The sequence below is a fragment of the Solanum lycopersicum genome, chromosome 3, assembly GCF_036512215.1.
Source record: "Solanum lycopersicum chromosome 3, SLM_r2.1".
NCBI classification, from domain to species: Eukaryota; Viridiplantae; Streptophyta; class Magnoliopsida; order Solanales; family Solanaceae; genus Solanum; species Solanum lycopersicum.
This window is the reverse complement of record NC_090802.1, coordinates 20898299-20919900: the sequence shown is the minus strand read 5'-3', so window position 1 is coordinate 20919900 and position 21602 is coordinate 20898299. Positions and strand designations below refer to the sequence as shown.

The following is a 21602-nucleotide window of genomic DNA, read 5'->3' as shown; positions in this document are numbered from 1 at the left end:
CTTTATATTCATTGATGAAGTTATCAATCTAAAATGCTATGTCTCCACCATCCTGCATTGAATGTATTTTCTGGAATAATAATGATAGATCTGTTCCCTCCTTGCACTGTAACGATGCTTATATCTTCCGAACATGTGTTTTCTCAATCAAAAGAAGTTTGCCTGTTGCTTGTGTTATTACCACCTTCTCGTATGAGTCTCGGAGTCTTTTGATGACTCTTGTAACACTAAAACCATCCATTCAATGGCTTCCTGCTATAGGTTGAACTGCTCATCAAATTTCTACTTCTTCCAACCCATTCATGCCAAACTTCAGCTCTGGCTGCTAGTCTGGTAATGACGTAATACTTAAACCTACTACAGATTCTGTTTTACCCCATGAAACTACACCAGGCTATAGAATAATCATTAAGAGATGATTGATTAATAAACAAATCGTAGAAGAACGCTGGAAATAAACCAGAGGTCACCAGAGAAAAAAGATTTCCCTCCCCCTCGAAAGCTGTGCCTGAGAGCCTTTCTAATTTTAAAATAGTACTTATTTTGAATATGCAGATAGATCATGTTACTTTATGCAGATAGATCAGGTTACTCTCTTTCAGATTACACTTATTAAAAGAGTAGGCTATTGAAAGAAACAATGATCTAAACCTGATCCTAATACAATCCATCTCTCTAATTTCAGAACTCTCTATTTCCTATCTTGCCCAAAAATGAAATGTTCTAAACCAACCAGATAATCTCTCCTTTTAGTCTTGTCTGAAATATTATTCTGAACCAAATATTGAAATACTTATTCAAAACATCGAAAATATCACTTTAACCTACACAATAATGGAGCACCATCTTAAGTAGAAAATGACGCAACACAATCATCATGAACTATCACACTTAGTTCGCGTTACAATTTATTTTTTATGAATGTGGTGTCCGGGCCAGCTTTTGTGCACCTTGACTAATTCACTAGATACCTGCCACCTCCCACCAGCAACAAGTACCAGATAACTTTGTTCACCAAGGCTAGGACAGATGGGAAGAATCACTAGATCACCTAGTGATTTTTCCCCATTGAGTTTTGAACCTGTAACCTCAGCATTCTCAACCACTTCATTGACCACTAGGCCACACCCTTGGGTGCAGTTCGCATTACTATTAAAGATGAGAGACTTATTGAATATGAATATCACAAGAATAAGTCATTCCATAGGGTATATACTTGTGGCAGAAGCGGGAAACAGGGTACAGGCAGCCTCTTTCAGTCAAAAAATAAAAATAGATTAGGCATGGCAAAGATTAGGTATTGCAAGGAGAAAAACTAACAAGCGAAAAGTTGCATACATGTACACTTATGTATAAACAACAGTAATATGATTATCCAGGATGTTTCATCAAAAAGAATATGATTGTGAGGTTGCGTATTTAACGGTAGGTGGCAAAGGCGATAAGAATCCTAAAGACATTTGCAGAAGGTTTTCTTGATGTGGAGAAACACTTTGCAAATCAAAATGGGAACAAAATGTAAAATGCTGAGACAATATGACCTTAAGCTTGAAGCTGTTATATCCCTCTAGTAAGATTCTTTTTGTTCCATCTTTCTCATTCTAGCAAATCATTTTCTTTGTGTTGCAACAAACATATAGATCCCGAGGTATATGAGTTGAGTGGCCAACAAGACAGTAGGTGATATGCAAGAGTTTCTACTCAACAGAGAAAAACAGATGAGAACCTGGGCCTGTAGGAATAATGATTCTTTTGCATCCTTTAAGGCAACACTCTCCTTTTCAGCTCTTAGTTCCACAAGTAAACTTTTGGTTTCAGATAGACGTTGTGAATGGGCAACTGATGGATTGCGGTTTCTCTGGTCTAGGGCATCAGAAAGCTGTTGCTTTAAGGACACAATTGCTTCTTGTAGATTCTCACATTCATGGGTCTATCAAAATAAGAAATATCATTAGACCAGATTCCCTGGATCAATCAAAAATTCCATGAGGAAACAGCTGAAAGAGGCAATCCACCTTTTTATTTAGCTGGTCCTGAATTATTCGATTATCAGCAGCTCTAACCTGGCAAGAGCAATATAACTGGATGATGTTTCCTACAATTGAAAGGATATGCATAAAATCTAACTACAAGGAGAAATGGAAGAAGGAATATTCTTAGTGAAGGCATGCAAGTCACACTACCTCAAGTTCAAAAGACTTCTCATTCAACTGTGCCAAGAGCTCAGCAACAGACTGTAGAGTCCAGACAAAAGAAAAAACAGTGTGAATGGAGAAATATACTATCACAGATCTGCTGCCACCGGAATAGTAGAAGAAACCAGACTGTTTTATTTTTGATGAAGTAAACCAGCCTCTTTTATTTGATAAGGTAATAAATTATTGATGTAGAAGAAGCCAAACTTACAACAGTTTCTTCCTGGTTATCCATCTTATCAGAAGGGCTAATAATGGACTCAGCAATTTGCATCTCCAGTGAAGCTATTTGTTCATTCTTCATTCTTATTTCATCCTTCAATGTCCTAATCTCCATCTTAAGCACTCACAGAGTTAATAGTCGGAAAGTATTTGCATTTAAAAGAAAACAATAAGATGAAAAAGATATTGTTTCATGACTTATACTTGCACTTGTTCTTTATTTGGACTCTGTGTAGCTTCCTCTGACAACCGTTTTAAAACACTTGTATGCAGTGCCACTTCACCTGACAAAATCCTTTGCTGCTCTCTCAGAAGGTCAATTTGATCAATTGTCTTCATGCTAGCCTATTACACAAGAAGTAAAACTATGAGTAACAAGACCATGAGAAAGCACAGTAAGCATGACATTGTCAATTTATGCTTAAACACAAAGCTGACAGTGATTCCATGTGGGAGCTTTCTAGTATTTATTTCATGATATAAAACTTTGGATCCAATCACTAGTTTTCCCATCTGGCACTTCTCAGAGAAACTTCACACACCTTAAAAATGGAAGAATTTAAGAGCAACTGTTCCAGATCAACACTATATTTAACTCAATCTGCTAATACAATATTGGGGTTTGTTATAAGACATTCAATAGATATACTAATGTTCACTTCTTTATCAAACAGTGCAAAAATTATTAACTTTCATACCAGAGGAGTCTCTGGGTCCAAAAGGTTGTCTTCTGGAACTTCTTTATCTAATCTAACATCAGATAAATGCTCTGCTGATGGCGTGCTTTCTGTCGGTAAAGAGTGTGAGTTTCTTGATTCCATGTGATTTTCGGCTTGAGGAGTGGATGGTGTACTAGTTGACTTGAGTCCACTGGATCTATCACTAGTGCTAGCCAAGGTACCTGACCCACTGTCTCGTCTCTGCAAATAAAATAAGAATTTGAAGCAGCACAAGTAATAAGGTAAGGAAGTCCCGTTGAACGCAGTAACTCAGATTATGGCGACTATTATCACTAGTTTCAAAGGCTTGATTGACCCTTGGGATTCAAAACTTACAAGAATAGAAATTATTGCAATATAAACTGCAGTAATATGCAATCAAGGCACACATAGAATTAAACCGACCATGCTAACCTTGATTAACACAAACTTCTTTTTTTTTTTTGAAACTGGTAATTTTATATGCATCTCATTCTTAGCAAAACAGTACTTAGGTTGTACTGGAACCATATTTACAACATTTACTTCAAATTCCTATTATCTTTATCCTGAATTGAATCTAGATCATTAATTATAGAGATAAAATCATTAGAGCATAACTGATTACACCAAAATCTTACCATCAAAAGACAATTTAGCTCTAATCATTGATCAACACAAACTTCATTTTTTAAACTGTCAACTTTGTAGGTATCACATTGTGAGCAGAACGGTACATCCTATGTACTGAAACCACAATTACAACCTTAACTTCAAAATCTTGCTATCTTTATCCTGAATCGAATCTAGAACATCAATTCTAGAGATAATATGATTCGAGTATAACTGATTACACCAAAAATATAGTATCAAAAGATAGTTTAGCTTGATCTTTTGCTTACTATCTATACTATCAAAACATCTAGAGTTTCTCTCCTTCTAGATTGTCCACCAAATGCTAGCAGGGACAATTCTCAATTTATTTCTGCTTTTTGCCCGCCAAAATAGCTTCCACCCAACTCCAGATTGTTCGTAATCTTCACGGGCATAGTCCAAAGTATTCCCTCAAAATTTAAGAATATCCTCCACAGTTGTCCAGTGACTTTGCAGTGAAAAAATTGATAGTTGACTATCTCAGCAGTCTCACCACAGAAGAAACACCTAGGGCATAATGATATCCCTCTCCGCATCAAATTATCTTGAATCAGTACTGATTCCTTGGCTAACTACTATACAAAGCAGGCCACTGTTGTATGGTATTTTGACTTTGGGTGGAGTGGTTCATCCAATTGTAAGCATTACTAACTTTGAAAATGCCCTGTTTGCTTCCTTTACACCATAAGGTATCTGGTTCTTCTTCCAGAAAATTAAACTGGTCTATGTTTTAATGAAAAGGTGTGTCACTCTTTGAATCTCCCGGTCACTTAACTGCCTTCCAAAAATGAAGCTCCATCCTTGAGGTGTCCAGTTCTCTGCGCACTAGTCTTCTGCTGGTGAGAAACTAATAAATTTATGTATGGAAAAGGTTTCTTGGCTTGCCTGCCTCATGCCATTCATCCCTCCCGAAATCAACCCCATCACCCACTTTGATCTTAGTGTTAACCATGAATTCACTCCACAGAGATTTGATAGACCTCCATAAGCTAACTCAAGAGGGTATGGTTATGTCCATGGTCAACGAATTGTCTTCCTACCATACTTTGCACTGATGACATCCTTCCAAAGAGGCTGATTCTCATTGCTATATATTCATAACCATTTCATTCTAACAGACTTAACTCGGAATTTTCAGATTCTTGATTCCCAATCCCCCTCATCTCTTTCCAGTGATCACTACAGTTGTATCCCTTCATTTCATTGTTTCCTTTCCAGAGAAAATTCCTCCTGATTTTATTCAGCCTGTTGATAATCCCCATTGGAATTGGAAATACAAACATCATATAGGTTTGAAGGAAATCAAGGACTGAGTTGATGAGAGTCGATCTTCCACCCCTAGATAAATAATGTTAGCTCCGTTACATGATAGCAGTTAAGACACGGGAGCCAGTCACCAATTCAAAAAATCTAGAGAAGGCTTAAAACATGACTATGTCTGGCCTAGAGATAAAGAGCTAATAAAATCTAAGGAAGCAGTGTAACTATTCACATAAGACGGGTTGGACCAACAAAAAAGACTGAACAAACGCTTTGAGTGAGTGATAAACACTGTTGATTCCTTTCGGTCCATAGGCACCATAAAATACATGCTGGAATCATTCTCCAGGTGTTCCTGATGGCCCCATCAACTGTCAAATGGCCCCAACTCACAACAACTTCTCTGATAGTTTGAGGCATCACCCAGTTCAAACTGAATAGGGAAAGGAACATATGCCATATGCCTGCAGCCACCGCACAATGCAAGAGAAGATGATTTACTGATTCTGCACTTTCCTGACACAAATAACACCTGCTGACCAGCTGGAAGTTTCTTCTACAAAGATTGTCCACTATCAAACAAGCATTCTTTAATGCCAACCAGCTGAAGCACATTACCTTTGGGGGTAGCTTTGTTTTCCAGATTAGTTTCCATGGACATAAATCTGTAATATTATTCTGGGCATACAACAATTTATACCCCTTCTTCACATTGTTTTCCTTTGCCTTAGGTTCCCAACACATGATATCCGTAGCTTGCGGATTCATGTTGTAACCTTCCAGTCTACCCATTAATTCAACCAGACTGTCAAGCTCCCAATCGTTGAAGTTTCTCATAAAAAGTAGATTCCATTGATTGTCCTCTCTGTTCTGCGCAACTGTAGAGTCAGGATCACGTGCTATTAGGAAGAGAGTTGGGTAAAGCTCTTTCAAGATGAAATTCCCAAGACACCTATCTTTCCAGAATTTCACTTTCAGGCCATTCCCAACTTTGAAAGAAATTTGTTGAACAAAATCTTCGCAATATTTGCATATATATTTCCATGCCCCTACCCCGTGTGGAGAATTGCTTTGCTAAGTACACAAGTGGTTTACCATGCTTGGCTGCAACCACTTTCTTCCATAAGCCATTTCCCTTTATTCCACATCTCCATAGCCATTTTAACAACATGTTTTTGTTATGCTTGGCTAGGTCCCTGATTCCCAAACCCCCTTGCATCTTTGGTCTGACCGCATTACACCATTTAACTAAGTGAAACTTGTGCCCTTCACTGTTACCCTCCCAAAGGAAGTTCCTCCCGACTTTATCTAGCTATTTCAAGACCTTGTCGGGCAATGGGAATAGTGACATGAGATACATAGGGATACTATCCATGACACTATTGATGAGAGTTAGTCTACCACCCATAGAAAGATATTGCCTTTGCCAAGTAGCCAACCTTTTCTCCACCTTCTCGATAACACTGCTCCAAACATCAATGGACTTATATTTGCCCCCAAAGGGAGACCCAAGTAGGTTGTCGGGAAAGACCCAACACTGCAGCATAATTGTTCAGCTAAATCATGAAGATCAGGAATTGTATTCACTGGGTATATCACGCTCTTCAGCATATTGATATGGAGACCTGAAATAGCTTCAAATACAAGAAGGGTCAGATTAAGATGCTCTACTGGGGATCTTTTAGCGCCACAAAATATCAAGGTATCATCAACATAAAGCAAATGTGAGAAACTGATACTAAGGTTTCTATGTTGTTTCACACTGTTAACCCGTCAATCCACTGCAACTGCTTGGCCCTGACCAACATCTTGCTGACGCCTTCTATGGCAAGAATAAAAAGGAAGGGTAAGAGAGGATCACCCTGTCTGATGCCTTTCTGAGGAGAAAAAGATCCGACTGGGCTTCTGTTAACTAAAGCAGAGTATTTGAATGTAGTGATGTTGTATTTGATCCATTTAATTCACCTATCTCCAAAACCCATCATCCTCAACATATGCAATAGGTAAGTCCAACTGACTTGATCAAAGGCTTTTTCAACATCCAGTTTACACAAAATGCCTAGCTGTCCACTTTTGAGCCTCTAGTCTAGAACTTCATTAGCTATTAAAACAGCATCTGCGATTTGCCTGGACTCGATGAAAGCATTTTGTTGCACCGAAATCAGTTGCACAATCACAATTTTGTCTTTCCGCTAGGACTTTGGCAAGGATTTTGTAAACACTGCCTATAAGGCTTATCGGCATGTAGCCTCGGAGTTCAATGGCACCTTTCTTTTTTGGAACCAGTGCTATGAAAGAGGTATTGTTGGACCTGACCATGTAACAACGCTAATGGAAGTGATGCATTGCCCCCAAAACATCAGTTTTAATAAAATCCCATGTCTTCTGGTAAAATGCCATAGTATAGCCATCGGGACCTGGAGCTTTATTGGGAGCGCAAGAGTTAATTGTTGCAAGTATTTCGTCTTCCTCAAAAGCTCTTTCTAACCATTCCTTTTGCTCCATCGTAAGGCTAGCTAGATCTTCAAAGGTTGCAGTAGGCCTCCATTGCTCTTTTTCAGTGTACAGATTTTGATAGAAGTCGAGAATTTCATTATGGATTTGATCTTTATCATCGATAATCGCATCTCCCACCTTCAGTGTATCAATCTAATTGTTCAACCTGCGGGAGTTTGCAACCCTTTGGAAATATTTGGTGTTTCTATCACCCTCCTTAAGCCATAAACACCTGGATTTTTGCCTCCATGACACTTCTTCCGCCTTAGCGATCTGTTGTAGTTCCATTTTTAGGACCATTAGTTTTTTTCTTTTTCTGCTTGGGATGGGAGCCTGTTGTCAATTGACTGCTCAATAGCCATAAGTTCATCCAGTGCTTTGCTCTTTCAGGTTTCCATCTTGCCAAAGATTTCTTTGTTCCAGTTGGTGATATCTTTTTTAAGACACCTCAATTTCTGAGAAAATAAAATCTGGACTACCCCTGATAGAGTAGTTCTGCCATCATTCTTTAATGTTATCTAAGAACCCTTCCTCTTGCAACCACATGTTTTCAAATTTAAAATAGGAAGGATTGTCTTCCCAGTCACCATTTACCAAAAGTACAGGTCTGTGGTCTGACATAATTTTGGAAGAGCAATTGGTTTTACAGATTTAAAGGTGTCACTCCATTCAGGTGATATCAAAAACATGTCTATTCTAGAAGCTTGAATAGAATCTTCTCCTCGGGACCAAGTATAGAAAGCACCCTGTAAAGGGAGGTCAATTAAGTTCAGATCTTGGATGGTATCTGAGAAGCTTTTCATGGCTTTCGATTTTCTGATGCAGTTATACCTTTCACTTCCAAATTTGCATACATTGAAATCACCACTGATGACCCACTGTTCGTTCCAGATACCTCTAATAGCTGCAAGTTTGAGCCATAGATCCCCCCTTTCTGGATTAGAGTGAGGGCAAAAACACATGTGAAACACAATCAAAATTCTTCCTGAGAACTCTCTAACATACACGAGAGAGTGTATGAACCTTGTTGCACATCAATGGAACTCCACAACCTTTTATCCCAGAGAATTATTATCCCACCCCTACTACCACTTGCTTTCAGCTCGGTTCAACCAGCCCATCTATTGCCCCATATTTGTGTAATCATCTATGACGACCAATCTACTATTTTTATCTCCTCCAGGCAGATTATGTCTGCTTTCCATTTACCCATTAAAGATTTCACTGAACTTCGCTTAGCTGCTTCATTCACCCCACCCCCTCACATTCCAACTGATAATTTTTATTTTCATTCAGAAAGAGCTTTGTGAAACCTGCCCCCATCCTCCTTTGCCATGCCATCATAATTTAAATCACATTTCAGCCTTTCTAGCTCGAGTTCACCTTTTCTTCGAGACTATTTGCTAAACCACCTTCGAATTTTTGTTTATTCAATTGCAGCTGCCTCTTATGTTACATGTGCAAAATCATGTTTCATGCTCAAATCCTGTTATATTAACCCCAAAACCCTTGCATGCCTTGACCATCACTATTTTGGTCCACCTTGAGGTTTCAATCATCGTAGGGTTCTGAATTTCAAACACTCTGTTGGATTCTTTTCCCCTGAAGCTAGTAAATAAATGCCACAATTGTCTAACCACCTTGCAATGAAGAAACGGATGGTTGATTGTCTCTGCCTATAGCGCACAAAAAAATTTAGGACACATGTATTCCCCTCTTCATTAGGAGGATTAACCTGTGTTAGTACCGCCTCTTTAACTACCAACCAAGTAAAGACTGCCACCTAATATGGAATTTGGACTTTCCAGATAAGCTTCCAAGGCAAAAATCTGAGTTGAAATCCCTCAGCTCTTTGGATCCTTTCCTCTTTCGATGAGTTATAAATGTAGCATTAAGGCTTCTTACAAACATTTTTTGTTCATAGAAATTTTAGAAGGTAATCATAGTGACCTACTTCAACACCTCAAAACCCATGGTGAAACCATCTGGACCAGATGCCTGGTCAATTGCACGTAGTTTTAGACACCTCAAGATTTCACTTTCTCAAAGCTTCCTTGTGGTCTCCTTTTCCTCCTCTATCAATCTGGGACAATTTGTGAATAAGTAGGCAGGTCTCTATCTTGTGGTTTTTGAATATATCTTCTTATAATAATTCACTATTACCCATTCATTTCTAGCTGGATCCTGAGATAGTATCCCCTGAATTAGAAGTTGGTCAATGCTAATGTATCTCGTGTGTGGATTTGCCCTTTTGTGAAAGAACTTGGTGTTTCTAACACCCTCCTTTAGCCACGGTGATTTTGATTCTTCTCTCCACGAGATCTCTTCATTGTTAATCAGCTCCTCATATTCTAGGAGAGTTGTTTCCCTTCTTGCTGTCTATTCTTCTGTCCGTCTTCACACTTCCGGAGCATCATCAAAATCTGCCAACTTTTAGAGTAAACTCTTCCTTTTTGACCCAAGTTTCCTTGCTAACTTTTGCTTCATTCCTCAAGCTTGTTTTAAGGCATCAATCTTGGATGCAAGAATGAAATCAAGTCTTCCAGAGAAATTGAAATAGGTTCACCACTCCTTGATTCTAACATTTAATCTTTTTGTACCTAGCCAATAGTTTTCAAACTTGAAGTAATTTTGGTTCTTGTTCCATGCTCCCTGTGAAAAATATTGGAGAAAGAATTATTGAATTGTGTATCTAAATTGTTACATGAAGTCCCTATTTATAGACACTACATTGGAAACCTTTTCCAACTAGAATTCCTATTCTTATTCCTATTCTAATTCCTATTAGAAGTAAGAAATACTTATTCCTATTCTAACACTCCCCCTCAAGCTGGTGCATACAAATCATATGCACCTAGCTTGTTGCAAATGTAATTACTACGAGGACATGTGAGAGACTTGGTGAACATATCTGCAAGCTGATCATTTGACTTCACAAATTTTGTAACAATATCTCCTGAGAGTATCTTTTCTCTGACAAAGTGACAGTCAATCTCAATGTGCTTAGTCCTTTCATGAAACACTGGATTTGATGCGATATGAAGAGTCACTTGATTATCACACACAAGTTTCATCTAATCAATTTTGCAAAATTTTAGTTCTCCTAGTAACTGTTTGAGCCAAACTAACTCACAAGTTGCTGTCGCCATTGCTCGATATTCTGATTCTGCACTAGATCGAGCAACCACATTTTGTTTCTTACTCTTCCACGACACCAAATTACCTCCAACTAAAACAAAATATCCGAATGTCGAACGTCTGTTAGAGGGTGATCTTGCCCAATCAGCGTCTGTATATCCAATGATATGCTCATGACCTTGATCCTCAAAGAGTAGTCCTTTGCCGGGGGCTAACTTTATATATCGAAGAATATGAACAACTGCTTCCCAATGACTATCACAAGGGAAAGTCATAAATTGACTTACAACACTCGTGGGAAAAGAGATGTCTGGTTTTGAAGTGCAAGCGATGGGCTAGGTAGAGGCAAATCCGCAGTAGGAGCAGGGTCTGGCGCATGACATGAATCATCTGGGACTAGGGTTGGACGTGGACGGCGATGATAAGTTAGTAGTGGTGGCACTGCAATTGGAGATGTAGACGTAATTGTAGATCCCTCAAAGGTTGGCACGGGTAAAACTTGAGATATGGGTAAGACCATAGAGACATCAATATGATCAGAAGATATATAGTAAGGCTGAGACTCAAAAAATGTAACATCAACGGACATAACGTATTGATGAAGATCATGTGAATAACAATGATACCCTTTTTAAACTCTAGAGTAACCAAGAAAGACACATTTGAGGGCACGAGGAGCTAATTTATCTTTCCCTGGGGCTAAATTATGAACAAAGCATGTGCTCCCAAAGACAAGAGTGGGAATAGGATAGAGATGTGACTGAGGAAACAGTATGGAATGTGGAACTTAATTCTGAATAGACGAAGAGGGCATTTTGTTAATTAAATAAAAAGCTGAAAGGACTGCATCGCCCCAAAAACGCAACAGAACATGGGATTCAATGAGGAGAGTGCGAGCAGTCTCGATGAGATGCCTATTCTTTCTTTCTGCGACACCATTTTGTTGAGGAGTGTATGGACAAGATGTTTGGTGAATGATTCTGTGGTGAGACATAAATTGCTGAAATTGGGATGATAAGTATTCTAAGGCATTATCACTGCGGAAAGTACGAATAGAAACAACAAATTGATTTTCTGTTTCAGCAAAGAAACTTTTGAAAATAGAAAATAACTTAGAACGATCTTTCATTAAAAATAAACCCAAGTACATCTTGAATAATCATCAATGAAACTAACAAAATAACGAAAAATCCTAAGGTGGAACTGACTCTACTAGGACCCCAAATATCATAATGAACTAATGAAAAAAATAGACTCCGAACGACCCTCAGTACTACGAGAAAATGTAGCACGAGTGTGTTTCCCAAATTGACACGACTCACAATCTAACATAGATAAAGTAGACAAACTAGGCACCGTCTTTTGCAGTTTGGATAGACTCGGATGTCCCAGACCTTTGTGAATTAGATCTGGGGAATCTGTAACGGAGCATGCTGTCAAGGAATTTGAAGAGGTAAGATAGTAAAGGCCTTGTGATTCATGCCCTGTTCCAATCATCTGTCCCGTGCTGCGGTCCTGTATGAGAAAAAAATCATCGAAAAAAGTTATGCTACAATGTAGGGATTTCGTCAAACGACTAACGGATTCTAGATTAAAAGGAGAACCAGGAACACAAAGAACATAGTCTAGGGTGACAGAAGATAGGGGTTTGGCTTTTCCAACCCCTTTTTATTTTGTCTAGATCCCATTGGCTAAAGTAATAGCTGGAAGAGATTAATAAACAATATTGGATAAAAGTGATTTAATACCAGAAATATGATCAGAAGCCCCAGAGTCCACAACCCATATTCCAACAGTATTAGATTGTGACACACAAGCAAAAGAATTACCCGTGACAGACACATCAGGTTGTGCAACCGAAACTACTTGTGGAGACGTTTGCTTATTTGCCCGATACTAAAGGAACTCATCATATTCTATCTGAGCACTATGAGCATTATGGATGGTTGATTAGGTTGAGCACCATATGCTACTGGTGGAGATGACTGTTTACTTGCGCGATTTTGAAGGAACTCATTATATTCCTTTAGAACAAGAGGATCATAACTGGGTGGTGGACTATGCAAAATATGTCATATGTCACGAGTATGTCCAGACTTGTGACAATGACTACACTTGGATCGAGGTTTCTCAAAACGTCCTCCCCCTCGCCAATTCTCCGTAGACTAATATGTACGCTTTTCAGAGGAGTCAACAGTGGGTGATGAAACGACTTTGTGACTAGGAGGTGCCGCAAGACGAAGGAGACCAGAGAATAATTCATCGATTGTAGGAATTGTAGGGCTAGCTAAAATTTGATCACGCACAGAATCATTATCAGGAGGAAGTCCAGCAAGAGTAAGAACTAGTAACAATGTTTGTCTATGTTCTTGTTTTTTCACATCCGTAGTTACTGGCATCAACGTGTCGAATTCCTCCATGACTGCTTGTACCTGTCGCAAGTAAGTAGACATATCGGATCTTGTTTCTTTAAGTTGGTCAATCGAGATATTTCATCATAGAATCGAGAGATGTCATTAGTGTATAAAGCACGCGCCTTTTCCCGAACTATATAACACGTTTGGAATGGGCGAAACAAGGGCATCAATTTGGAATCAATCGAACGCCATAGGAGACTACATAATTGAGCATCTACTTTCTCCCAATGTGCTTTGACTTTTGCGTCTTCCTCACTAGTCTTTGCCTTTACATCTACCACATAAGTCTAGTTCGTTAAGTGATCGTGCACACCTTGACCCTTGCACCACAATTCAACTGACGAAGCCCAAGATAAATAGTTTGAACTTCCTAATAGAAGTTCTGAAGTGATTGTAGGGCTAGAATTTCCAATCCCTATATTTTTAGAACCAAAAACATTACATCCAAAAGACATTATGCTAAATTTATCTCAGGAACAACAAAAAAATCTTGATTATTGAGATCTGATCGTCGGAAAATTCAAATCTCGAAATTTTTTTTGCTGAAAATAGCCGGAACCCTACTTTCGACAATCGAATCTGGTCGAAATCAGAAAAAAAAATTACATAGTCAGCCTCGGAATGAAAAGGCGACTTAGATAGAAAAAATTGTCGAAAAAACTGGCCGAAAAAAGTCACACGCGCCGGCGCATGGGGCTGACAGTTCGTCGGCGACCGACGGCGCGTGTAGCACTGGTTTCCGATGGGGATGACTGGGCTTTGCTTGCCCGGAAAATTCCGCAGCTAGTGGTGGTGTCAATTTTATGAAAACAGTGACAGAAAATAATAATTATCCGGACAGCAACTAGGTTACTGGAAAATTTTAATTTTTTTTTCTCACAATTGTGCTGATACCATGTGAGAAATATTGGAGAAAATACTATTGAATTGCGTATCTAAATTGTTACATGAAGACCCTATTTATAGACACTAAATTGGAAACCTTTTCCAACTAGAATTCCTATTCTTATTCCTATTCTAATTCCTATTCTAAGTAAGAAATACTTATTTCTATTCTAACAATCCCCTTGTAAAGCAAGTGGTGCATGATCTGATCTTAGCCTCTGAAGAGGGATTTGTTTAAGGTTGTCATCCTACTCTCCTAAGATTAGTATCCTATCAATCCTAGAAGCTATCTCTAGGTAATCCACTTTGAACCAAATATAAGTGTTGTCTTCTAGCTGTGTATCAATTAGCTTCAAATCTTCAATGAAATCAGAAAATTCTCTCATTCCCCTTGTTCTTCTCAAGCAATTTCTTTTCTCTGATATGAATCTAACATTTAAGTCCAACAGACAGCCGAATGTCCTTCCATTAATCACTTACATCTCCAATCTCCTCCCACACTAGCCTTCCTTCAATATAATAGGAGAATACATCCCTGTGATGTGACAAGAATAATTATGTAACTGTGCCTCAAACTTGCAGGTTCAAGTGCAAACAACTGTTTCCAGAATTTCACACTTCCATTCCCTACAATCCCACAGCAGCAGTATCCCCCCTCTAGTTTCACTAGCCTTCGGGCATGCAAACCTGACTCGTCTGCCTCCCCATATCTGTTTCACCTCCTCAGATAAGCGCCCCCCCCAAGTTTAATTTTTTTAAAAGACATGATATCTGCTTTCCATTCTATCACTAAACTCTTTACAAATCTATTTTTATCTGTGTTGTTCAAGCCCCTTGCTCCTTTTCCCACTTCTTTTAAATTTCAGATCAAATTTCACAAGACTTTACAGCACTTGCAAGCCTTTGAATCTGTTCTCTTACAAACAGCCTCAGCCTCCATTCTTCTTGCTTGTCTAGAACTATCTACTTGTAAAAGTAGTTCCAAATCTCCTCTTTACAGCCCTGCAGATATGCCCTAATACTTTGCCCAGTTTGATCATGTTTTCTTGCACCCATAAAGATGCCTCCCTTCCCTTGTTTTTTTAATTATCACTTGCTGAATTTGAAGTAGTTCAGCCGCTCAACCTCCCATCCCCAACTATTATGGTTGAATTTTGTTCCCCTGCCTTAGGCAAACTTTCTTCGTCTTTTGTAATATCATCATCTCCCAATTCCTAGCCATCTGTCTCTAGTAGTATTTGGTTATTCTATCAAATCTCCTATCGTATTCGCCACCTCGTTCTCCTCTAATAGTGGTTGTTATGTGGCATCCAAGGGTGTGGTTGAGAACCCTGAGGTCTCAGGTTCAAACCTCAGCAGAGACATAAACATTAAGTTATTCTTGTCATCTGTCCTAGCCTTGGTGGGCAGAGTAAATTAGTACCTATTGTTAATGGGAGGTGGCAGGTATCCCGTAGAATTAGTCGAGGTGTGTGAAAGCTAGACCGGACACCACGGTCATCAAAAAAAAGATGGTGGTTGTTCTGTGGCTTGCATGTCTTCTTGAACTACGTCTTGGAGAAGACAATCCTCTAGTGCTTCCAGGGATTTGACTCTGTTGCTGAATCATCAAATATGCTTGGCTTGCAATATCAGCCCCATCCCTTCTTGAGACTGGGTTCTTTGTGTTGGGCTTCTGAAGTTGACCCAAACATGGGACTACATTTAAAATACCCATGTGCCTCTCACGTGCTGCTCCGCCAACCTTTTCAATAGTTGTCAGTCTGATCCCTCACACGTGTTCTCTAAATTCAAAATCCCTAAATTGAAGGGGTTCTTGTACTTTGCTACAATTCCACACCCAGATCGTCATTGTTAAGTGTAATGTGCTTGTTACTTGATAAATAAACACAGTGCCTAACTGCCTATGTACATGCCACTAACATCATTTCAGAAACACGAACAGACATGTAAGAAGTGAAGCAGTTGTAATAACAATAGAGTAGATTCCAAATACCCGTGGTTTAAACCAGTTTAGCAATCCATTTTTCCGAGTCTTCTTCTCCTCTTTGAATGTATCATCAGAAGTGTCCACATTGCCATCAACCGAAACATGCAAATCAACATTATCATCTTCCAAGATGAGATCTCGTCTTCGATGCGGAAGATATGCAAGCTATACATTCAACAAAGGGAAGGAAAAAGGGCAGTTAAGACCTGGTAAAAACATTACTAGTATGTTAAGGCAGGTTCTTTCCTTGTGTCAAGTGCTACATCATATTATAACCAGTTACCATTGGAAAGTCTACTAAGCACTAGAACTTTATGAACATACTGCAAAAGGCAAGTATCAAAACAAAGGAATCATTATGAGTAACAGCACCTCTTCTTCCCCAAAGGAATGTCTTCTTCTAGGACCAGCCCGATGAGGAACTCTTGAGGACTGTGAAGTTTTAGTGGATACTAGAATTAGCTTTGTTAGACGCTGTATTCTACTAAGCAAAGCCGCTTTAGCTTCCTCTTCTTGTTCCAACCTCGACTGTAGTCTGACTTGACCATCTTCTAGCTTTACAAATTATGTCAAAATAGATGGACTTTAGTTAGATAATGCATTATACAATAGTCACAAACCATTGTACACTCCAAACACAATATCAAACAAAAACTTCCAATTTGCTATAAACCAAAAAATGTTAATGACAATGATGTACTAACTGTAGAAAAACCTAACATATTCGCAGTGATTATTCAGTGAGATCCAGATGTCTGAGATAGACAGCAATGACTTTGAGATTCAGTCGATAACAGGAAAGCTGCTAAACCATTGTATTCCTTATCATATGAAGGCTTCAATTAAATAACAAAAACGCATATAGAATATACAAAAAAAAAAAAATACAGGGCAGGAACAAACATAAAAGACTTCCAATATGCCAGTGCATAAGATGTAAGTCTAGTTACTGTCTGGCAACTAAATTTCTATTGAAAGTATTATTGAATAGTTCAAAGAGGGCTTCAGAACACAGCACCCTATAACCAGTAATAAGACATTACAAGCCCATTATCAGTTAAGGAAAACCAGAAAGGTACACACCATAGAGCAAAATAAACAACTATATCTGGAACAAATTAATCTCGAACAAAGAGAAAGATGACAAACACTGACAAAGCTACTACTATGACCACCATAAATGGATACCCTAACTAATTATGTTTGCACGATTCATTTTTATTTGTTAACTAATTATGTTCGCCTTACTCATTTTTATTTTTATTTTTCAGCAAGGATGTTTAACCTATTCATTCACATTAGCTTAGCAGAAGGTACCACTTCCCATCCCTTTTCTGTTATCACTTCAACAAAGACCCTCTTCAAGAAACCAGGCTGAAATTGATATGCAAATTGATAGTGAGGGAATGGCATCAACTCAATCCCACTAAAAACTATCTGAATAGCTGTAATCTTTTATAAAGTTGAATGAAACAAACGTACAACCTTTCCCAGTCAATGCTGATTTATGGAAAGAATATAGAGGCCAGAGGAGAAAGCAACGTCATCCAAGGTTACCTTTTGTTTCAGGAGCACAAGATCTTCTCCACTATCTTTCATTTGTGGAACTGTAACGATACCTCTCTTTAGTTGTTCTAACTCTTCTTTTAGACGACGAATTTCATTTTGATATTTCTTGATAAGTGATTTTTCATCAATTATCTGCAAATTGACAGTTTCCATTTCAAACACTACTGACAATCCACAATAAAAGATGACATGTATCTGGACTTGTCTGACCTTGTTTTGTGCTGCTTGAATCTCAATGTGTTTAGCACGGTGAGCGAACTTTAACGTGTTATGCGTCTCTTCAGAATTGCTTGACGAAGGATTCACAGTGCATATTAGCTATTAGAGATGAAGAAATAACATATTTGTAAGGTAATCCCTATAATTTAAAGATCTGGTTAATAAGGATCATTAGTATGATAATCAACACATAAAGAAAAAAGAACTTACAGATACACGTCCTTGACCACTTAATGATGATTGAAGAAGCCTGGTCAATTTTGAATCTCTATATGGTATATGAGTAGCTTTCCCATCAGTTAACTTAGAAATAACCTGAAAGAAAAAAAGTAAATACTAGCCCAAAATAAATGAAAACCAAAGATAGGAACCTTCTTTCCTTTCTTCCTTCTTTTTGTTCTATTAATCACAAGCCTCTTCCTGTCTAGTTATTTTGTGACGAAATGAAACCTTTTAAATAACTTTCCATTAGTCGGAATTAAGAATAAAAGCATCTGCAAACAACTCATGTATCATATAATGCTCACTCAACATTTTCTAAACCCCTTACATAAAGTCATTACTTACCCATACACACTACATACCTCTTTTAACCTGACCTTGTCATCAAATACCCAAGATGATAAGCTATAGTTTGGTTCTTCAAAAAATAATCATCAAAAATTCCAAATTTTAAAATCTTTTGTCCGTTGTGCACATTACAATTGTGAGAAATATAAGAGAAAATATTATTGAATTGCCTATCTACATTGTTACATTGAGCTCTATATATTGACACTACATTACAATTCGTATCCAGGTAGGATTCTTCATACTTCCTATTCTAACACTCCCCTTAAGCGGTGCATACAAGTCAGTTGTATCGAGCTTGTAACAGATGTAACTAATATGAGGACTGGTGAGGGACTTGCTGAAGATATCTGCAAGTTGATCACTTGATTTCACAAATTTTGTAACAATATCTCTTTTGAGTATCTTTTCACTATCATTCACAATCATTTCTCAATGTGCTCAGTCCTCTCATGAAATATCGGAAGTGATGTGATATGAAAGGCTATTTGGTTATCACATACATGTTCCATCTGACCGATTTCTCCAAATTTTAGTTATCTAAGCAACTGTTTAATCCAAATCAGCTCACAAGTTGCTATAATCATTGCTCGATATTCTTGATATTCTACTTCTGCTCTAAATCTCACCGGAGGTGATGACCATCTAGGCGAGAGTGGTAAGTCAGTTTGTGGTGCGTTGGTTGGGGTTTGATCGCAGGGAGACATTGGACCTCTTCGTGGTGTTGGTTTTCACACATCACTAATGAAAAGTGGAAATGCACAAATCAAATTTAAAAAGTCAACAGAAAGACGCACAGTAATTGCTTTCTTGTCCTGGATGCTTCTCAACTTGGATTTGATGCCATGTGACAAAATATAAGAGGAAACTGAACTGTGTATCTACATTATTACACTAACTCTATTTATAGAAACTGTACTTCAATCCTTATCCAAGTAGGATTATATATACTATTCATCTTCCTATTTCTATTCTAACAGAATGTCAAGTCAATATACCTGATGATTGATCATAAAAACGGGTACTTCTTGTATATAAATAATTTTTCTCAAATAACTAAGCTACTTTATAACTAAAATGTCAAAAAAGATGATATTAGTCCAGAAAAACTATTTCACTGATGATAAAATAAAGTCGTTTGGGTCCTTACAGTTCCAAGAGTCAGTAGGCTTTTGTTGATGTAAGATCCCTCCTTTCGGCGTACACCGGTGGTTTCAGCCTTTGAGCTCTCAGAACCTGCCAAATCAATAAGGTGCTGCAAGCATATCTTTTTAATCAAGAAACAGAAAAGTGGGAAATGAAGAGCGAAAAGTTCTCAATCAAAACAAAGATGGAACTCTTTCAGACAAATAGCAAAACTTAACCTGATATTAGTTGTTAGGAAGTGAGGACTAGTTTAAGCCAGTAACAACTTGTTTGGATGGTCGTTAAGCATCATTTCATAATGTATTGTATTATATTGTTTTGATACATATAACGATGATAAATCGTATCATCTCTCTATTCATAATAACACACACTAGAAATATGAATAATAAACTCATAATATTACAAAAAAAAAGTTGGGCATGAGTTGGATTATTATAAAAAAGATGGGTGAAGGGTAAAATAGAATTATTAAATAATAAGTACGGACAAAATGAGAACAAGAAAAAAAAAACATACACCTAATCAGCGTTACGTAGAATGGCACTTAGATTGTTAAAAAACAACCAACTTAACAATACGATACAAAAAGATTTAAGTAACAGTCAAAACATATATTGTATTTGAAGTAATAATACAACATAATACAATAGGTAAAAACCATCCAAACAAGATGTAAGAAATGTATGATTTGTTCAAAGTAATTATGTTGAAGTCTAACAAGTCTAGAGCAGAGTTTTTACCAGCTGTGACAAGGTAACAGCCCCTCCTTCACTATATTCACCGCAGGGGCTACTTTCTATTGTCTGTCAAAAGAAAGTTAGCTAAAATTACTATATACATTATTCCAATGGAACTCTATATGCAAGTAATATTAAATAGCATAATGAAACACAGATTTATAGTTCATTAGTGAAAATATAAAATACCAGTGTAAATATTGTATGACTTCTGCTACTGAGTATATTTAAGTTTGTGGAACCAACATGCCGATGCTCTGCAAGTAGAAAACCAATTTTCAAAAAACTGAAAACATACTCCCTCTGTCCCAAAATATGTGGCACCCTTTCCTTTTTAGTCAGTCCCAAAAATAATAGTGTTTCCATAATTGGAAACAATACAACTTAGAAATTCCTCACTTACCCTTAATTAAATGATATATAGCTAATAACGACTGAATATTCATCCTAAGCTTTAGCCTATTCTTGTTTAGTTGTCTTTTAGTTTCTAGAATAAGAGTTTATCTCAGTCACTTCATTATCCTATTTTATCTCCTATAGTTATCATGTACAAACTTTGTATATATCAGGACTCTGTATCAGCTGGATATAGCCCTTTATATACTGCACAACACAAGTTAATAAAAGGATCAATTTATTCTTCAATATTGCTTTACTCTTTAGTAGCCACAAATATTTAAGATTTATTTTAGACCGCAAGTTTCAAAAGTCTTCCTTTTCCCTCAAACATTGTGTCAAGTCAAACAGTGACACATAAATTGGGATGCAGGGAGTAATATATAACTGTAAACTCTGACGAAGTACATAAAAGAGATGAACAATTCCTAATAGAATGTACTTCACAAAGTAATTGTGAAGACAACAAAGAGGATCAACAGCCTATTTATTGTTGTTTTTATATGTTTGGTGCAAGTGTTCCTTTATATATATGTCATAAAACTTGGCACTGCCTTGATGCAATTAATTAAAAATAATTCAATAGGTGCAATAAATAAAAGTATTTTTCAGACTCAAAATCACTGTAAATATGAGTACACACTACCCTTCCCAGACCCTACTTGTGGTTATGGTGACAATTGCTTTCCATATATAGGAGATATCAGGGATTAATGTAGGCATATTTTCAAAGATATTACAATTAGGGTTAACAAACATTTAGGGGTGTAAATAGTAGACTTTTAGGCATGAAAATCAAAATTCTTTATATTAAATGGGAGCGCTCTCAATTTGAGAGCATTTTTTGCCCCCTCCCTCTCTTGTTGTTTATAAAAATTAAAAATAAGAAACAACTGTAGACAAAATTATTGTACGAACTCACAGGACGGTGATCGAAAGCCGTGAGTTCAAGTTTTTCTTTCTGTGATTGAGCTTGTATTATATGTATTGTTGTCTCTAAAAATGGA

The 21602-nt window shown here is 37.5% G+C and overlaps 1 protein-coding gene across 6 annotated transcripts in view; it reads right to left on the bottom strand.

Moving 5' to 3' along the window:
- Window positions 1-21602, bottom strand: part of LOC101265709 (kinesin-like protein KIN-7K, chloroplastic) — a 41707-nt gene that overhangs the window by 4904 nt on the left and 15201 nt on the right. For 4 of the 6 annotated variants that reach the window (XM_004234712.5, XM_010319562.4, XM_069294889.1 and 1 more), the window contains exons 10-23: window positions 20389-20456; window positions 20203-20265; window positions 19464-19568; window positions 17954-18058; window positions 17735-17842; window positions 17513-17656; window positions 16328-16510; window positions 15962-16120; window positions 3116-3337; window positions 2622-2762; window positions 2407-2532; window positions 2184-2234; window positions 2016-2063; window positions 1727-1930 (exon numbers count right to left, since the gene is read on the bottom strand). In XM_004234712.5, the coding sequence (XP_004234760.2) occupies window positions 1727-1930; window positions 2016-2063; window positions 2184-2234; window positions 2407-2532; window positions 2622-2762; window positions 3116-3337; window positions 15962-16120; window positions 16328-16510; window positions 17513-17656; window positions 17735-17842; window positions 17954-18058; window positions 19464-19568; window positions 20203-20265; window positions 20389-20456 (1727 nt within the window). Of the gene's footprint in view, window positions 1-1726; window positions 1931-2015; window positions 2096-2183; window positions 2235-2406; window positions 2533-2621; window positions 2763-3115; window positions 3338-15961; window positions 16121-16327; window positions 16511-17512; window positions 17657-17734; window positions 17843-17953; window positions 18059-19463; window positions 19569-20202; window positions 20266-20388; window positions 20457-21602 lie in introns of all 6 variants that reach the window. The other 2 variants (XR_011219908.1, XR_011219909.1) reach the window with 1 other exon arrangement.